Source organism: Lactuca sativa, chromosome 9 (assembly GCF_002870075.4).
Source record: "Lactuca sativa cultivar Salinas chromosome 9, Lsat_Salinas_v11, whole genome shotgun sequence".
Lineage (NCBI taxonomy): Eukaryota > Viridiplantae > Streptophyta > Magnoliopsida > Asterales > Asteraceae > Lactuca > Lactuca sativa.
The window spans coordinates 34,566,036-34,585,310 of record NC_056631.2 but is presented as its reverse complement, the minus strand read 5'-3'; the positions used below and the strand labels follow the sequence as shown (position 1 = coordinate 34,585,310).

Sequence of the window (19,275 nt, the reverse complement as noted above, 5' to 3'; positions counted from 1 at the left end):
GATGGAAACTGTGAAATTGTTTATGAAGCTATGAAATTGATTTTGAGTGTGAACTGTGAAATTGTGAATTTGATTATTTTGATTTCTTTGGATTGATGGAAACTGGAAACTATGAAATTGTTTTTTTTTTTTTAATATCTTTCAATTGTTTGAATGTATGTTTCAGTTGATTAATTTGATATGTTTCACTTGTTGATCATGTATGAATTGAGTAGTTTATATGCATTCACTTGTTGATCATGTATGAGTTGATGAATTTATATGTGAAATTGATATATATATATATATATATATATATATATATATATATATATATATATATATATATATATATATATATATATATATGAAACTATTGTATGTTTATCATGAATTTGTATGTAAAATTTAAGAATATTCATATGATTATTAGAAATATATTTTATTATATATTAAAAAAATAAAATAAATACATCATAATAGATAATTTTTTTTCTATAAGCTAATGAAGAAACATTGGTCAAAAAGGTTTTTAAAAGAAAAAGAAATAAACCATAATAAACCAATTAAATAAATAACAAATATATAATATCGTTTAAAGTAAAATTTTGTAATAAAAAAAATTAAAAATTAAAACGCTAAATCTAATAAGTTATAATTATTCAAAATAGAAAAATAAAAACAAAAATAAATTGATAAATCAAAATTGGTCAAAAAGGTTTTAAAAAGAAAAAGAAGAAGAATAATAATAAACCATAATAAACTAATTAAATAAATAATAAATATATAATATCGTTTAAAGTAAAATTTAATAATAAAAAAATTAAAAAATTAAAACACTACGCTAAATCTACTAAGTTATAATTAATCAAAATAGAAAAATAAAAACAAAAATAAATTGATAAATCAAAATTGGTCAAAAAAGTTTTAAAAAGAAAAAGAAGAAGAATAATAATAAACCATAATAAACTAATTAAATAAATAACAAATATATAATATCGTTTAAAGTAAAATTTAATAATAAAAAAAATTAAAAATTAAAACGCTACGCTAAATCTACTAAGTTATATTTAATCAAATCAGAAAAATAAAAAGAAAAATAAGTTGATAAATCAAAATATGAAAAAAAAAAAAACGATGACATAAATAACAAAAATATATACTATCGTTTAAAGTATCATGCTATAATAAAAAAAATAATTTAAGAAATATTCGGTTGTTATTTTCTCTTTGCTTCTCGATATATGTGTATTACATGATTGATTGTTTAAGAAGCCTACCTTTGTGAATACTCTCCTGTTGTCTGGTTTTCTATTTCATCTGATTGAACGGTTACTCTATCCTTATAAATATTCAATCCAAGTTCTACTTCTTGTAGAGTAAACACTAAAGCCTAACTTATGTTTCAGTTGCAACATGTCTATTGATAAAACGTGGACTACTATTGAAAACCGTAACTCTACCTTGTTCCAACAAGGACTTGAATCTTTTCTCGAGAGGTCCAAACCACATGTCGATAACAAAGGTCAAATTAGATGCCCGTGTAACAAATGCAATGTCAATAAATTTATACTACTAGCCATAATGAAATTCCATATACTTCAACATGGTTTTAGTCCACATTATATTATATGGAAGTATCACGGCGAAAATACAACTCACCCGGTTGTCGAAGACATACCGCGTAGTAACGAGATGGACGATGTTATTGATGATGTTATGGGAGGTGTGATTGAAAATGATACCAACTGCAATGAAGGGAACCTAGATACAGACGGTAGAGGTGTTGATGTTGGATTTCAAAAGCTGTTAGAGGAAGTCCAATTCAAATTATATCCTGGATGTTCATTTTCGTCCCTTGACTTTTTAGCAAAGCTGATGCATATCAAGGTGATCAACAAATGGACTAATACTTCATTCGATCAGCTTCTTGAGTTGTTGCAAACTGCATTTCCTGAAGGAAACAGGGTCCCCCCGTCACATTACGAAGCAAAAAAGACACTTAAAAAGATCGGCTTAGGTTATGAATGAATACACGTATGTAAAAATGATTGCTTTCTTTTCTGGAAAGAACACGAGTTGTTGCAAAAATGTCCTGTTTGTAATGAGAGTCGGTGGGTTGATGAAAATACAAAGGGTAAGAAGGTGGCTCATAAGGTTTTACGATACTTTCCCGTGACCCCCAGACTACAACGTTTGTACTGTTCAAGACACACAACTAAAGATATGATTTGGCATAGTACCGGACAATCCAACGATGGTACGATGATTCATCCCGTTGATGGTACTTCACGGAAAAAATTTGATATGAAGTATCCTGACTTCTCGAGGGAACCCCGAAACGTACACTTAGGGCTTGCTGCTGATGGTTTTAATCCGTTTGGTAACATGTGTAATCCTCACAGCACGTGACCTGTCATACTCACCACTTACAATCTTCCACCATGGCTATGCATGAAAGAGTCATCTTTCATGTTGACCTTGTTGATTCCCGACCCCAAAGCACTCGGGAAGGACTTGGATGTGTTCCTTAGGCCGTTGGTGGATGAGTTGAAGCAGTTATGGAGTTTTGGAGTACGTACTAAAGATGCAGCGACAAATACATTCTTCAATATGAAAGCGATGTTGTTATGGACAATAAACGACTTTCCCGCTCGTAGTAGTTTATCCGGTTGGAGCGGACAAGGGTACAAAGCTTGTCCGACTTGCAACGAAGACAACCCGTCATACCGAGTATTAAATAAAGTCATATATGTTGGTCATCGCCGGTTCTTAGATGTTGACCATCCATGGAGAAAAAGTTTGGACTATAATGGCAAACATGAGACAAGAGGTCCTCCAAGAAAGTTTAGTGAGGAAGAAATACAAGCGCAACACGCTCGTCTATTGTTTCGTCCACCGGGTAAAGTAGCTGCTCAACGAGCTGGTATTAAGAGAGATCGTGAGGATTTTGAGTTGAATTAGTCCAAAAAGAGCATATTCTTTGAACTTGAGTATTGGTCTTCTCTGGAGCTGAAGCACAACTTCGATCTTATGCATGTTGAAAAAAATCTAGGTGAGAGTCTTGTGGGTACTTCTCTGATGAATGATAATTCTAAAGACACTTCAAATGCTTAGGCGGACTTGATCAAACTGAACATTCGGAAAAATCTATGGTTGAAAAAGAATGGAAACAAGTTCCATAAACCCCATCCACCTTACTCGTTCACGAAACCTGACCGCATTCGTTTTTGTAAGTTTATAAGAAATGTGAAACTGCCAGATGGGTTTGGATCTAATATCAGTAAGAAAGTGAATGAAATCAATACTAACATTATTGGGTTGAAATCTCATGATTATCACATTCATATGCAACGTTTGTTACCCATTGGAGTTAAAGGTCTTTTGGGGAAAGGTGTTTATACACCAATAATAGAGCTTTGTATGTTTTTTAAGCAACTTTGCTCAAGAACATTGTCGGTGAAGGATATGAAAGAAGCGAAACCAGCCATTATTAGAATATTGTGCAAATTAGAAGTGATCTATCGTCCTGCGTTTTTTGACATTATGGTTCATTTAGTTTTGCATTTACCTGATGAAGCAATTTCTGGAGGCCCAGTATGTATGAGATGGATGTATCCCTTTGAAGTGTATGTGAAAAAACTAAAAAACTATGTCAGAAACAAGGCGAGGCCGGAAGGTTCTATAGCTGAGGGTTATGTCGCTGAAGAGGCATTATCATTTTGTTCGATGTACCTTGAAGATGTTGAGACTCGATTCAATCGCCTTGAAAGAAACGAGGATGTTATCATAGAAGAAACAAAGTTATGGGTGTTTCAGTCTAAGTGTCGACCGACTAGCGGAAGGAAAATGAAAAATCTCAGTCTAGAGGAGAGAAAACATCTACATTGGTTTGTGCTTGATAATTGTGAAGAAGTCAGAAAGTATATTGCGTAAGTGTTCTTATCTTTTAATTAATTGTCTTTTTTTAATTTTGCATTTTTACTATATATATATATATATATATATATATATATATATATATATATATATATATATATATTCATCAATGTAGTGAATTCAAATCATTACATCCTGAAAGTGATGAAAAAATCGAATTTCCTAAATGGTTCCTTCATAAGGTCTATGATATGCAAAATCAAAAATCTCCAAAGTTTAATAAGGAGTTATCGGCTCTTTCAATCGGTATGCATGCGCATGCCTTTACTTACACCGCTTGCATAGTGAATGGTGTTAGGTATATGGTACTTATGCGTGATGCCCAACGATCAACACAAAACTCGGGGGTTCTAACTGAGGGAGAGCATAAGTAGAAATATTATGGTTAGCTAGAAGAGATTATTGAGTTGCATTATCCTCATAAATATTCCATCGTACTTTTTCGTTGCAAGTGGTTCGATACTGCAGGAGTTAAATCTGATAATAATTTCACCAGTATCGACTCACAACGCAAATTGAGCAGCGAAGATCAACTCATATTTGCTACGCAGGCCAAGCAAGTATTTTACATCCAAGAACCTTCTCCAAGTGACGAAAATGACACCCAACGGTGGGTTGTTGAAAATGTTAATCATAGAAGAATTTGGGATCTACCGATAAATGATGTTGATCATGATCCCATTGAAAATGTCGACAATGATTCAACCGATGTCGTTCTTAGTAATGAATCTTCTAATTTCACTCTTTTAATTGACTTTAGCCAGTACTTTCAAAATTCTCAATCGGTTGAAGATGATATTGAAGTTGACCCACCGACGAGTATCATCAATAATGTGTCTGATTGCGAGACTGATTATGATGAGGAAGATTCTGATTATGATAGTGATGTATCGGCAGACACTGAAGTGTCTGGGGGCGAGAATGATTAAAAAAAATCTTTTTACATTTAATTAGTAAAATAAGGTTTGTATTTGTTGTAGTCATATATATATATATATATATATATATATATATATATATATATATATATATATATATATATATATATATATATATATATATATATATTGTGTTATAATTTTTCAGGATGTCATTTTTTTGGATTGCATTACTCCATCTCATGGCTGCTGTGATGGGTCATGGAGGCGACGGTGGTGACGAGCCACCACATCCGTTCGGTTGGGGTTTTGGTGATCACCAAAACGATGGTAATTAAAATTTAGTCTAATTCAATGTATTTCACATTGTATGTATATAAAAAATTATTCTGACTAATATTTTTTTTATGTAGTGGTGCCTCCGAAACGAAGAGGCATGGCGGTAAATAAAAAAATGCACAAACTCTATAAAGTTAACGGTGAACGGCCTCTTAAGATAGTATTTGACGTAAATATTAACATGCCGATTGGGGAAGTGTACGAATGTTTTATTCGGGAGGTTGGAAGCTATATGTGGCGGGACATCGGTTTTGATAAAGACACATGGACAGAGGTTTCTGAAGCCGAAAGGGTTGGAATGTTGCAGTATCTTTCGGTAAATTATTTATAAAGTTATATATTTAATATTTTTAATTTTGATTTATTTTCAATTTCTCTATTTTTTTTTGTAAAGATGGTTTGATTTTGACGCGATTACAAATCATCCCATGGCTTCAACTTATTGGGCATCACTAAACAATTGGATATGTGCGCGGTATAGAGGCCGCAAAAATATTGCAAAAAACCGTTTTGATGATTTTGCAGGGAATGTGGAGGCAGCAAGGGCTCAAGCCCCTAGGGGTATGGATCAACAACGTTGGAATGCTGCTATTGACCATTTCTTAACAGAAAAACATCAAAAACGATCCGCTTGAAACAAAGAATGCCGGAAGAAGCAAGTAGTGAAAAATCGTGGAGGGACGTGCAGCTACGGTAGTGCTTGTTTCAAGAAAGTAAGTTACAATAATGTTTATTCAGTTATAACATATTTTTTAATGTTTATTCAAATATAACATATTTTGCAATGTTAAACAGAATTTGAATAGACTTGAAGTATTTCATCGTGCGCATGTAAATAAAAGAGGGGAATTTGTTGATCCATTGGTTGAAGAGCAATATGTAAGTTATTATTACTTAAAAATGAAGTAGATTGTTGAATTTTTTTTGTTAGTTTTAACGTATATTAACAATCTTTGTGAAATACAGAATGCCTTAGTCGCTGAGGTTGCTCTACTGACTCATCACATAGCCGACTCTGGTGGTGATCCAGAAACCATTGATTGGATCGCAATATTTGAGAAGGTGTTGGGTACTCGAAGGGGGCATTTGAGAGGCATTGGGCCTAAAACTTCTTCAGCTGCGGGTACAAGTGCTTCATCCCAATGGCAGTCACAGTCATAAGCATCGCAACCAACACAGGTACTTGTTAAATTCTTAAAAAATTTGGTTGCTTTGTTATATTGTTAAGAACCTAATGTATTTGTAGTAATTTTTGGTAGCTTGGTAGTTTCTTAAATTGTTATAGACTTAATTGATTTGGTGCTTTGATGGTTTGATAGTTTGTTCAATTGTTCATAACTTATTTGTTTGTGACTTAATTGTATGATGTTGATGTGAATGCTTTTCTTCAAAACCCGGCATTTGTGACGGCCATTGGAGACATTATTCGCTCGTTTAAAAACCAAGTCAACGAGGAAAACAACGATGGGGAGGACGGTGGGGAAGACGAAGACAACTAATATTTCTTGTTTTATGATATGGAGGATGTTATTTTTGATTTGGAAAATAGTTGATGTATGATATATATTACACGTTTGTTTGAGATTTATTAGATATGGTATGTTTGACGTTTGTTTGGAAAATAGTTTATGAAATATGGTATTTTTGATGTTTTTATATAATGTGGTATGTATTTATATATGTATTTTTTATCAAAACAACATTTTATAATATATATAAATTAATATTATAAAAAATAAGTTTTTCTCAAAAAAAAAAACCATTAGCAGCAACGCCTTTAGCGACGACTACTGTCAATTGTGACGACGTGGACCTCCGACGAGTATTGCCGGAAAAATCCTACCGGTGGCATGAAGTGTGTAATTTCTAACCAAACGAAGGATACTCTGAGTTAACAATTGAAAATGAGGATTGTACGTGAATTTTGGTACCTGGACGATGGACGATTCGTATAATTAATCTGTAATATTATAAATGACAATTTTTTAAAGTAAAATGCTAGTGTTTTGCTTTTTTTTATTTTTTTATTTTTTTATTTTTATATCCGTGGTTTCCATGAGTATTAATCTAGTAGGATAATGTTTGAATAAAAATTAATGTGAAAGAATAATACTTTACTAAAAAATATAGAGACAAAATTATGATAAAAGAGAAATAACTAATTCAGCATAAACAAATACACAAATGTACACTCATTAATAAAGAATATAAAAATAAAATTATCATGAACCGAAAACCAGAAATAAGAACATCAATAAGTAAGAATGAAAAGTTAATATCAATAATGAAGGACATAAATATTGTACTCGACAATGGCATCTCGATTGGTCGCATTTAGAAAATAAGTCCGAGCTTTAGCATACCCTCGAGCAAATCGGAAAACACCACTCCCTCCAATCACCGGGAACTCTCTTACCGGCGAATTAAGAGGGTTCCGACCCAATATACTCAAAGTGCTTCCATTATACCTTTCTTCATCAAACACATAGTTGTGAACCATCATAAAGCTCATATTATTCAAATCCGCAGATGCATACATCCCTTGAGCTCTTCCCACCCGAGTAGAGTTAGGTTCCGGCCCCACTGTCAAGAGGTTGTCCACCATGATCACCGCCCCAAATCCGGTGGCGGAAGTGTTGGTAATTGGGGCTTCAGCCACCCGAATGGCGGTTGCATTTGGGCCGCCAACCACGTTGTGGTAGAAAAAATGGAGGTGTGTTAGGTTTTGCTTTCCACGTGGCATCGCTGTTCGTCGCAAGCTGGTTGAGAAAGTCTGGGATTTTCCGGCGAGGAGGAGTGAGAGAAGGACGACTATGAAGGTGGTGGCAGCTGTGGAAGTGGAGATGAGATTGTTTGCCATTGAGTTCGATCTTTTAATTTGAGAAATAGCTAGAAAGTGGTGGATTGAGATGTTTTTTCCTTTGCATGGTGCTTGCCTATTTATATATACTTGAAAGTGAAAACTTTTGCAGAATAACCTGTCATAATAAATATTTCTATATATTAATACTTCTATGATGTTAAAATATTGAATAAATCTAAAACCTTGAACTTGATTATAAAAAACTGATTACACGTTTTTTCAGTATATATTTTCTTATGAATAAATCTTCAACCTGAATTTTTTTATACATTTACAAGGGTAAAACTAAATATTATTATACATTCATCATTGTAAACTAGGGGCAGAACACGGGATTTAAAACAAAGGGGTTAAATATATATGATACTTGAATTCATTTGAATAATTTTATTTATAAAACTATAGAGTTGAAGAAGTTTTACGATGCAATTCATCTTTAAATGTGATGTAAAAAAGAAACAGACAAAAAAAATCTGCGACTATAATTGTTTTGGGTAGGTGTCATAATAATTTACAAAAATACAATGTTGAAAGTTTGCGCCGATTTGAAACTAACTGATTGTATTGATCCTTCAATTCATATTTTTGATTGGTGGATGTGCATGGTTTTGAAACCTTTAAGGCATTCACCACGCAAAACTGTTTGACCGTCTCCATGGTCAACGACTATAAGGTTTTGACTTTTGCTTGTGGTACTTAACTTTATCCACACAATACAATGCTCCATAATAATTAATTAAAAAAATTAGTTGCCATATTTTTTTCTGTCTATGATATTAGCATCTTAGATGATGGACAAGACCAAGTTGCATGAGATACGCAACTTTCCAACGCGCTTCAAGATTGAGAAAGAAGACTATAATATGCACATCTAGATGTTCCTAACCATCTCCCTCAAAGACATCAAGTGTTGTTTATTTTTTTATTTGACACTGAGTTATTTAAAGCTAAGACCAAGGAAAGAGGAAATATACATAATTGTATGGGTAATCACTGCTCGGAGTGATAATGTAAAGGAAATAAATGCTCGAAGAAGTAAGAACCAAATCTTCACATATGTGGACTAATAGACACCACTGATGAACTTGTTGAGATCATATTCCTACTGGATTCACCGGTAAGAATTCTATTATTATGGCATCAAAAGTTGGGGATTATCAAATTCAGAGAAGGCTAAGGAAGCTTGAAGTATCCAAAAGATGGAATGAGCATGCATAAGGCTAAACAGAAAATTAATAAGAAATTGGTCGCACATATCCTACTCTTGAATTTCGGTACTCAACTTCCTATATATAAGACATCTAACGCCTGAATCATGTAATAGAATTCTCCTTCTTGAGAGTTCGAGATGTTCTTTCACATTGTCAAGGTGAAGTGTCAAAATGGAACTTGTCTTTGACAGTGTTAATTAAGGAGCTATTCAAGTATGATGTTGATTAACTTAAAAGTTTTCGTAAGTTTTAGCAAGTTAACCAAGATTGTTACTTAATGTTAGTTTCTGTTAGTGATGTCCATTATGTTAACGTTTATAAACCGTCGCGACAGTTGTGTGAAACGTTGTGAACACAACAAGATGTAGCCTTTAGTGACGCCACCTTAACGACAATGCTAGCTTTAGCGGCGGCATCCGATGGTGTCGACACCAAAGCTTGCATTGCTGCTAAAGGGGTCGTCGTTAATACCTCTACCGGCGATCCATGTGAGGTTTCTAGTACCGAATTGTAGCCCTACATTTTTAAGTTGATCCCACATGTAAGGTTTGTCTCCGTAAATAAGCATTAGAGGCGACACCGTCGCTGCTAATGCTCCCGAAAATGCCCGCGAAGAAATCCCTCTAACTCGTTGCCGCTTTTAACTATTGTTGCCACAAAAAGCGTCGTCGATTAGGGATGAGCAAAAGGACCGAACCGGCCGGAACCGGCCCGAACCGGACCGGAACCGGGAACCGGCTTCGGCCAAAATCAAGAACCAAACCGGCCCGGTGGTTCTACCGGTTCCCGGTTCCTACCGGTTCTTGTCATGTCTTCAAATGTTGGAACCGGTCCTTGAAAAATAGCATCATACGGTTCCGGTTTTTACCGGTTCTACCAGTTTTTGCCGGTTCTACCGGTTCCGGTTCCTACCGGTTCCCGGTTCCAAAAATCCACAAAAATAACGTCCTGGTCCCGACCCGACCGGTTCAATCGGGTTCCGGTTCCGGTGCCGGTTCCGGTTCCGGTACCGGTTCCGACCGGTTCCCCGGTCGATATACTCATCCCTATCGTCGATAAATGTAAGTCCTTTTAATTCGTTCCACGTCCCAAAATTGGATGTGCTCTCGATTTCCCCCCTCTTGATTTCTATCGAACGAATTTGCAACGATTGTCACCCACATCATCGACCAGTGCCACCAGCCTCCACCCCCACTTATACGAGCTTGTTACAACCCTCGCTGATTCATGACATTGACTTTAACGATGACGAATACTCAGCTTCTGCAAGCTTCTCCGGCGACGGTATGTTCTCTCTTCCCTCCTTTCTCTTTCTCACTTTCTTCTGATCAACATGTCGACTCTATTTTGCTTTTTTTTAATGGTTTTAAGGACTGCAATTGAACCACAACCACTCATTTGTTGTTCTCTAACGACTACCACCACCACAACGCCATCGGTTCTCTTCCCTCTTTTAATTTCTCTTTCTCTTTCTCCGCTAATGAAATTTTTAACCCTAATTTCATGATTTTTGTGGTTGTAAGACATCACCAACGTCACGAGCTAAAATTTTCCCATTTTAGGTGTTTCCTGGTCACTTGTAGGTTTCCTAAATGGGAAGCCATGTCGATGATGATTGTGCATTTTTTGCTGATTTGACACTAAGTTATTAATTACTTTAAAAGGAACTCACTAACCACAAGAAACAGGTAGGATTGGAGTTCTCTCCACACGGAATGTCATAACCAACTTTACCACTAGGTTGGGATGTTTTTATGTATGTATGTCCAACTTTTTCAGTTTAATATATAACTAGGAAAAAACCCCATTTGTCCCATGTCAGATTTTTTTTATTAAAAAATTGTATTAATGAGGATATGAGAAAAATCAACTTTTACGACTTTTGACGCTGAATTCGAAGAACTATTCCAGCGGATTCTGTCAACGAAGAGACTTTTTCAGACGCGTATGTAACGTCCCAAAAATTATAGGGTAAAATTTTCATTTTAACATATATTTAAACATTCGTTATCCATTAGTCAAACATTTAGAAGTAATTTAAAATAAAACAATTATCACAGTTCATTCCTAAAATCACGAATTGCGGAAAACACAGGTGTAAGCGTTGCGATCAAGTAGGACTCTTCCATTTCGAACCGGAAGTACTTGAAACCATAAACTACAAACTGTAAGCACAAAACTTAGTGAGTTCCCCAAATACCACATACCATACATATCATAGGAGCCATAAATATCAAACACACAATAGGAGGTCCTATGTACCAACCATAGTCTCATCATTATTCCACGAGTCGTATCATGTGACAATTAGGGGTCCTGCAAAGAGACCAAAGACTTTTGATCAGCGAGTGAGAGGCCAGCAGGGCTAAGGTCAGTGCAGCAAATGCGGGAAGCAGCACGATGGAGTTTGTCGATTTAGGGTTCAGGTTGCTATAAGTGTGGCAGGATTGGTCAGGTTCAGGTTGCAAATGCGGGAAGCAGCTGACGTCACATATATTTTATTTTGAGAATCTTCATATGTCATTTTGCACACCGAGAGCCATGCTTAGAAGATATTTAAGTGAGATGGTTTTGGATGTTGATGTGGGAGGCATTGACCACCGTCCGAGCAAGCTTTAAGTGAGAGAATACCAACAACTAGTTCGATCTTTGGTGGTATCAGCAAGGAACTCAAGGATTACGCAAGGTGGGCATGTTGGGTTTGAATGCAGGAATTATAGGGATCATTCAGAATACGAGGCAATTAGGAATTGGTTTGATTTTAGGTGTAAGATCTGTAATTGTCGAGTACATACCTTCGAAGTGTGGTTAGTTGCAGGTTCGCATGGGAATTACACTAGTGCAAGTAGGTCGTTGAATTGGTTTGTACCCGTTTTGATAGTTGAGATTTTGTTCTTTGTCATTCGATAAGTCGTCGAGGACTTATAGTGGATTTAGTGGAAAGTGCTCGGGAATATTGATCTTTTTTAGATTTCAGGGAGTATTCACTTAATTTTGGCTAATGCTCCAGTACATAAGCAATAGAGGCGACACCATCGCCGCTAATGCTCCCGAAAATGTCCGCGAAGAATTCCCTCTAACTCGTTGCCGCTATTAACTATTGTCGCCACAAAAAACATTGCTAATAAATGTAAGTCCCTTAAATTCGTTCAACGTCCCAAAATTGAGTGTGCTCTCGATTTCCCCCCTCTCGATTTCTATTGAACGAATTCACTGACAATTTGCAACGATTGTCACCCACGTTATCGACTGGCGCCACCAGCCTCCACCCCCACTTATACTTGACAGTTTCAACCCTCTCCGACTCACGAACTTGACTTTAACAACGATGAATACTCAACTTCTGCAGGCTTCTTCGACGACGGTATGTTTTTTGTTCCCTCCTTTCTCTTTCTCATTTTCTTGTGACCAACATTTTGACTCTTTTTTTTTCATGATTTTAAGGACTGCAGTTGAACCACGACCACTCATATGTTGTTCTCCAACGACTACCACCACCACAACACCATCGATTCTCTTCCCTCCTTTCTCTTTCTCTTTCTCCTCTAACAAAAATTTTGACCATAATTTCATGATTTTTGATGTTTCAAGGCATCACTAACGTCAGGGGCTAATGTCATAAAAGTCCTTAAGATTTGAAAATATTGTTGGTTCTACTCTTTAACATTTTTTGGGTTAATTAAAGTCGTACATTTGTTTTAATTTTTTGCATTTTCGCCCATTTAACGGGTTTCCCGGTCACTTGCAGGTCGCCTGAGTGGGACGCCATATCGATGATGATTGTGCATTTTTTACTACCTTGGCACTAAGTTGTTAATTGCTTAAAAAGGGGCGCACTAAGCACAAGAAACAAGCCAAGATGGAATGTCAAGAACCAACTTTACCATTAGGTTGTAATGTTTTTTTGTATATGTCTAACTTTTTCAATTTAATAAACAACTAGAATAAAACTCCATTTGCCTCACGTCATACTTTTTTTATTTAAAAACCGTATTAATGAAGATATGGGAAAAATCGATTTTTAAGACTTTTGATGCTCGATTCGAAGAACAATTCCCAGCCGATTCCACCAATAAAGAGACTTTTTCAGACTCGTCCCTAGAACTCAAACGATTGTTAATGTGTTAGAGCAATTGCAAAACTAAAGACAAAAGATAACTGCCTCGTATGGTACATGTGAAATCGATTTCAATGCTACATCTGGAGTTTTCTTAAAGAATGGCACATTAAACTTAGGTGGTGGTTAAAAAAACCTGCAATAATTTCATTGGACCTTAGAGGCGGTCTATGAGATGAACGGGTGAAAATTAATAGCTGAAGGACCAAAACTATCAAACCCTTAAATTATTAAAACATTTATTTAGATGAAGATTGAAAAGTCGTTTTCGACCCCTATTATCTCTAAATTGACTAGCCCGGATCTACGGGCGTTACATATTGCATTATACTTATTTTACGTGTGGACTAGACCTTAGTATGTTGGGGGTACATAAGGTATGGACGACACACATTCATGCATGCGCAGATCGGGCTGTCCCCTACATACGTTGGGCGTACCCATGCATAAGTACACGAGCCAAGGGAAAACCCTAATTTTTAGGGTTTGCATCCTACTTAAACACATTAAGCACTTCACCCTCTTCACCTTATCAGTCTCCCTTGCCTCTTGAAACATATCTAGAAATCCTAAATTATTTTACCTAAATTTTGAGCTTGTGTGGTTGTTTTGTGTGTGTGTTGCTTAGAGAAGAATAATAAGGAGATTTTTGAAAAAGCATTGGACCAGCAAGAGCTTGTAGATTCAAAGGTATCTCTATTTCTAGCTTTTTGGAGGTAAAAATCCCCTACCTTGATGACTCCATGTGTTAGTTTTAGTTTAGGGCTTATATTCTTCATATTATGGTCCTTTAAGTGGTTCTTGAGAGTATAAGTTACTCCAAAAGAAAATAATGTTAGATCCTAGCGTCTTTGATGTCCCTTGAGCATAAAAATGGAGTCTTGATGGATTAAGCTCAATCATGCAAGGGTTAAAGTTGGGTTCATGAAGTTAGTTCAAGATTTGACCCATTTAGGACATGCAAAAGCATAAAGTTCGCAACTTTATGGCTTAACACACTCTAATCAGCTTAGATCTAAAATTGGACGTTAGGTCTTAACTAATTAAGACCTTGAAAGTGGACTTTGCCCAGCTGCAGTGTACACCGAGCGTACCCAGACGTACGTTGCCTGGATGTACATTGAGCGTACTCACCAGAAGGGAGCTTGGGTTTTATTTCGGGCCTTTTGGAGCATATGGACTTTGGGACTTTTTGGTTCGTGAGTATTTCTGTGATCGGCTTTTAGACTTGGACCCATTTATGTCATGGTATATCTTTAGGGCCTTGAGACTAGTTGTATGTGGGCCTTGGTGGGTTAGGCCCAATAAGGCAAGGATTGAGTACTTTTCCCTTAAAACTAGGATTTAGGGTTTGGACTCTCGGGGTTAGATTATTGACCTAATTTCCAATTAGGATTTTATACTTGTGATCTAGTGAGTGTATTTTGCGAGTCAGCAACCCGAGTGTGATTTGATATGTTCAGTCTGAGGTGAGTTTCCTTCACTGTATCCATGGGTCAAAGACACCAATGCCGACCCACTAGATTATGTTTGTAGTATGAGGATTGTCTTCATGACAGTTGTTTGTTATGTCTGTATCCGGTTAAAGTCTATGTGACTCTTTGATATGATATTATGTAGTAGTGGTAGGGGGAAATAGACCCGATACCGGTTGAAAGAGACTGAAGGGGTGAAATATACCTAGTACCGATTAAAAGAGACCGAAAGGGTTGAAATACACCAAGTAAATGTTCAAAGAGACCAACGAGGTTGAATTATACCGAGTACCGGTTGAAAGAGACCGAATGGGTTAAAAGAAACCAGATATGCTTAACTGTCATGTATGTATGGTATGGGGTATTTTGGAGGAACTCACTAAGCTTTGTTCTTATGGTCTTCATTTTATGTTTCAGATACTTCCAGCTCGGATGGGAATGGTCCAATTTTATTGCAGCACATCCACCTATGATTTTCCGCATCACGTGATTTTAGGACTTTGTACTCTGATAATATGTTGTTATGATATACTCTCGACTGTTTTTATATGATTACCGTATGAATGAAATGAATTTAAAAGTGAAAATTTTATTTGAATTTTTGGGATGTTACATAAAATGTCAATTGTGATCATGACACCTCCAAAAAGTTATAAAGATGCATATGAAAGTGATGATGGGGAATGATGTATAACAGTATTACCACACAGAGATAAATATATAATGCCACCTGTAGATAAGCTTGATATGGCTGGTGAATCCCACGATGATTACTTTTTGTCGGACTATAAGGGTAAAAAGAAGTTGTGAAGATACACTAGCTGCAGGACAAAACCTGATACAATTTTTTTTTATCTTCTATAAGTATTGTAAATAGTTTTAGGTTAGTTTTTTTATGTTAATTTTCAGTATATACACCCAGTATACTGGGGTCTGTTGTTGTATACCCAATATTTTTTATATTAATAACCGGTTTGATATTTTTAGATTTTTGTTATGATTTACCTATGTTCAAATATTAGCTTGACAAATTCTTTCTAGCTAGTATGATCCTTTCTTTTCCTTCCTACGTATGTGGAGTTGGTCATATTTATTTATAACATTAGGTGCATGGGAAGAACAATATAAATAATGTGATGAATAATTTGAATTACCAAAAAAAAATTAAAGTAAGGCTGATATTTTACCACTTGTAGTGACAAATTATGATATTATGTCCAATGTTTTTAAAATCGGTTCGAATTGAGAACCGGGGACAAGAGCGGTTTAACCGACAACTAGTTTTATGATTTTTTTTTTAGACCGGATCGAAACAAACAATTTCTTAGAAAATCTAGTTGAACGGGTGTGATAGATACACTAAAAAATGTTTGAACCGGTTTATTTGACTTGGATAGTTTTGACCGATTTACTAGATTTGGCTAGTTGGATTTCACTTAGCACATTAAAATACATATCAAATAAAAAACTGTTTATAGTATATGACATTTGTCTTGCTTAATACCGATACAAGGTAAAGGCAAATATAAAATAACAAAGCCCGTTAGTAAAGAGGACAATTTCCCACCGTTTTAGGCCGTCACACTAATCGTCACATTTTTGTGTGAAACCAATGTGAATGTGTAAAGTCTAATATGCAATGATGACTCGTCTTCAGTAAACTGTCATGGAAACAATCATGTGAATTAGTTTATGATCTTTAGTGATGAAAAAAATGATAACCGAGACCACCCATTTTTCAAAAACTAATGTCATAGCGCAGTTTTGTACTAGTGTCCAGGTGTTAAAATGCACATTCAGTCCCTATTTTCAAAAATTAACTCGGATCATCCTTCGTTTGAGATAAAGTTGCATGCTTCATCCATCCGGACATAAATAGACAATTTTACCTTTATTTATTTATTTTATCATTTTTTTCAGTTAATTGTTACTTATTAATTTTTTATTATAAAAATAAGAATTAATTTCCTTTAATTACAGAAAGACTCTAAACCCTTAAACAAATCCCCCCCCCCCCCCCTCCTATCTTCTTCAATGCGTATCCTCACTGGAACATGTCACATGTCCATTAGAGAAGAGGGAGATTCAGATCAGAGAAAGTTCAAATCAAACTCAAATCGTCTCCATCGACGACCCTCCTTTATGCGTGCATCCTCTTTCCTACTATGTACAACGTCCACCTAAACCACCATCAAACTCCAACTGTTGCGGGGACACACGATGAAAAAAAAAAGATTACCGGTGGTGGTGATGCTTGATCCAAAAGCCCTAAAGTGAAATCCTTCATGAAACCAAAAAAGTTCTCGATCTGAAACCACACATCTCCTCACGATTTCAAAGAAGCACACAGGTGGCGATGGTGACATAATGCTCTCTCTCTCTCTCTCTCTCTCTCTCTCTCTCTCTCTCTCTCTCTCTCTCTCTCTCTCTCTCTCTCTCTCTCTCTCTCTGTATCACATTAGCAGACACACATAAGGTGTGTTTGTGTTTTGTTTTTGATTAGGAAGGAGAATGAGGGAATACATGGCAATGAAGGGTCAAGAGAAAAAAATTAGGTGAGATTAGAGGGAGAGAAACAAATGTGTATATTTTAGGTTTTCAAAACGGTGCAACACCATTTTTGATTTTTGGAAAGATTTTGAGATTTCTCAAACAATTTTCTGTTTCTAGAATCATTTGGGTTACAAGTTTCAGATTATTGATTTTTTATTTTGGATTTATGGAGAAGAGCATATTGGGAGAGGAAGATAAGGAGTGGGTGTGCACATTTCTGGTGGTGCACCATTTTCTGATGGTAGTGTCGGTGGTTAAATGTTCAACAAAAGAGGAAAACATATGTATTTTAGATTTAAAGTTGGATGGACCCACAATTTTAATTAGAATATTTTTCAAATTACAAACAATCAGAAATGTTAAAAATAAATGAAAATTAAAATTGAAAACGACATTGTAGTCATTTCATGTCTCGCAAGGGATTAAACGTGTAAATTTAAACTAACAGTGCATGAAGTGTGTAATTTCTAACCAAGCGAAGGATACTGCGAGTTAACTATTGAAAATGAGGATTGTACATGAATTTTGGTACCTGGACGATGGACGATTCGTTTAATTAATCTGTAATATTATAAATGACAATTTTCTAAAGTAGAATGCTAGTATTTTGCTTTTTTTTTTTATCCGTGGTTACCATGAGTATTAACCTAGTAGGATAATGTTTGAATAAAAATTAATGTGAAAGAATAATACTTTACTAAAAAATATAGAGACAAAATTATGATAAAAGAGAAATAACTAATTCAGCATAAACAAATACACAAATGTACACTCATAAATAAAGAATATAAAAATAAAATTATCATGAACCGAAAACCAGAAATAAGAACATCAATAAGTAAGAATGAAAAGTTAATATCAATAATGAAGGACATAAATATTGTACTCGACAATGGCATCTCGATTGGTCGCATTTAGAAAATAAGTCCGAGCTTTAGCATACCCTCGAGCAAATCGGAAAACACCACTCCCTCCAATCACCGGGAACTCTCTTACCGGCGAATTAAGAGGGTTCCGACCCAATATACTCAAAGTGCTTCCATTATACCTTTCTTCATCAAACACATAGTTGTGAACCATCATAAAGCTCATATTATTCAAATCCGCAGATGCATACATCCCTTGAGCTCTTCCCACCCGAGTAGAGTTAGGTTCCGGCCCCACTGTCAAGAGGTTGTCCACCATGATCACCGCCCCAAATCCGGTGGCGGAAGTGTTGGTAATTGGGGCTTCAGCCACCCGAATGGCGGTTGCATTTGGGCCGCCAACCACGTTGTGGTAGAAAAAATGGAGGTGTGTTAGGTTTTGCTTTCCACGTGGCATCGCTGTTCGTCGCAAGCTGGTTGAGAAAGTCTGGGATTTTCCGGCGAGGAGGAGTGAGAGAAGGACGACTATGAAGGTGGTGGCAGCTGTGGAAGTGGAGATGAGATTGTTTGCCATTGAGTTCGATCTTTTAATTTGAGAAATAGCTAGAAAGTGGTGGATTGAGATGTTTTTTCCTTTGCATGGTGCTTGCCTATTTATATATACTTGAAAGTGAAAACTTTTGCAGAATAACCTGTCATAATAAATATTTCTATATATTAATACTTCTATGATGTTAAAATATTGAATAAATCTAAAACCTTGAACTTGATTATAAAAAACTGATTACACGTTTTTTCAGTATATATTTTCTTATGAATAAATCTTCAACCTGAATTTTTTTATACATTTACAAGGGTAAAACTAAATATTATTATACATTCATCATTGTAAACTAGGGGCAGAACACGGGATTTAAAACAAAGGGGTTAAATATATATGATACTTGAATTCATTTGAATAATTTTATTTATAAAACTATAGAGTTGAAGAAGTTTTACGATGCAATTCATCTTTAAATGTGATGTAAAAAAGAAACAGACAAAAAAAATCTGCG

The 19,275-nt window shown here is 35.6% G+C and overlaps 2 protein-coding genes across 2 annotated transcripts; both read right to left on the bottom strand.

Annotated features, from left to right (window-relative positions):
• Nucleotides 1–7,190: 7,190 nt before the first annotated feature.
• On the bottom strand, nucleotides 7,191–8,017 carry LOC111879358 (dirigent protein 21). Its single transcript, XM_023875796.3, has one exon. It carries the CDS (start codon nucleotides 7,993–7,995, stop codon nucleotides 7,414–7,416), a length of 582 nt encoding a protein of 193 aa, XP_023731564.1. The 5' UTR covers nucleotides 7,996–8,017; the 3' UTR covers nucleotides 7,191–7,413.
• Nucleotides 8,018–18,119: 10,102 nt separating this feature from the next.
• LOC111879359 (dirigent protein 21) lies at nucleotides 18,120–18,816 on the bottom strand. The gene has a single exon (XM_023875797.3). The coding sequence runs from the start codon at nucleotides 18,792–18,794 to the stop codon at nucleotides 18,213–18,215; it is 582 nt and encodes a 193-aa protein (XP_023731565.1). The 5' UTR covers nucleotides 18,795–18,816; the 3' UTR covers nucleotides 18,120–18,212.
• Nucleotides 18,817–19,275: the final 459 nt, after the last annotated feature.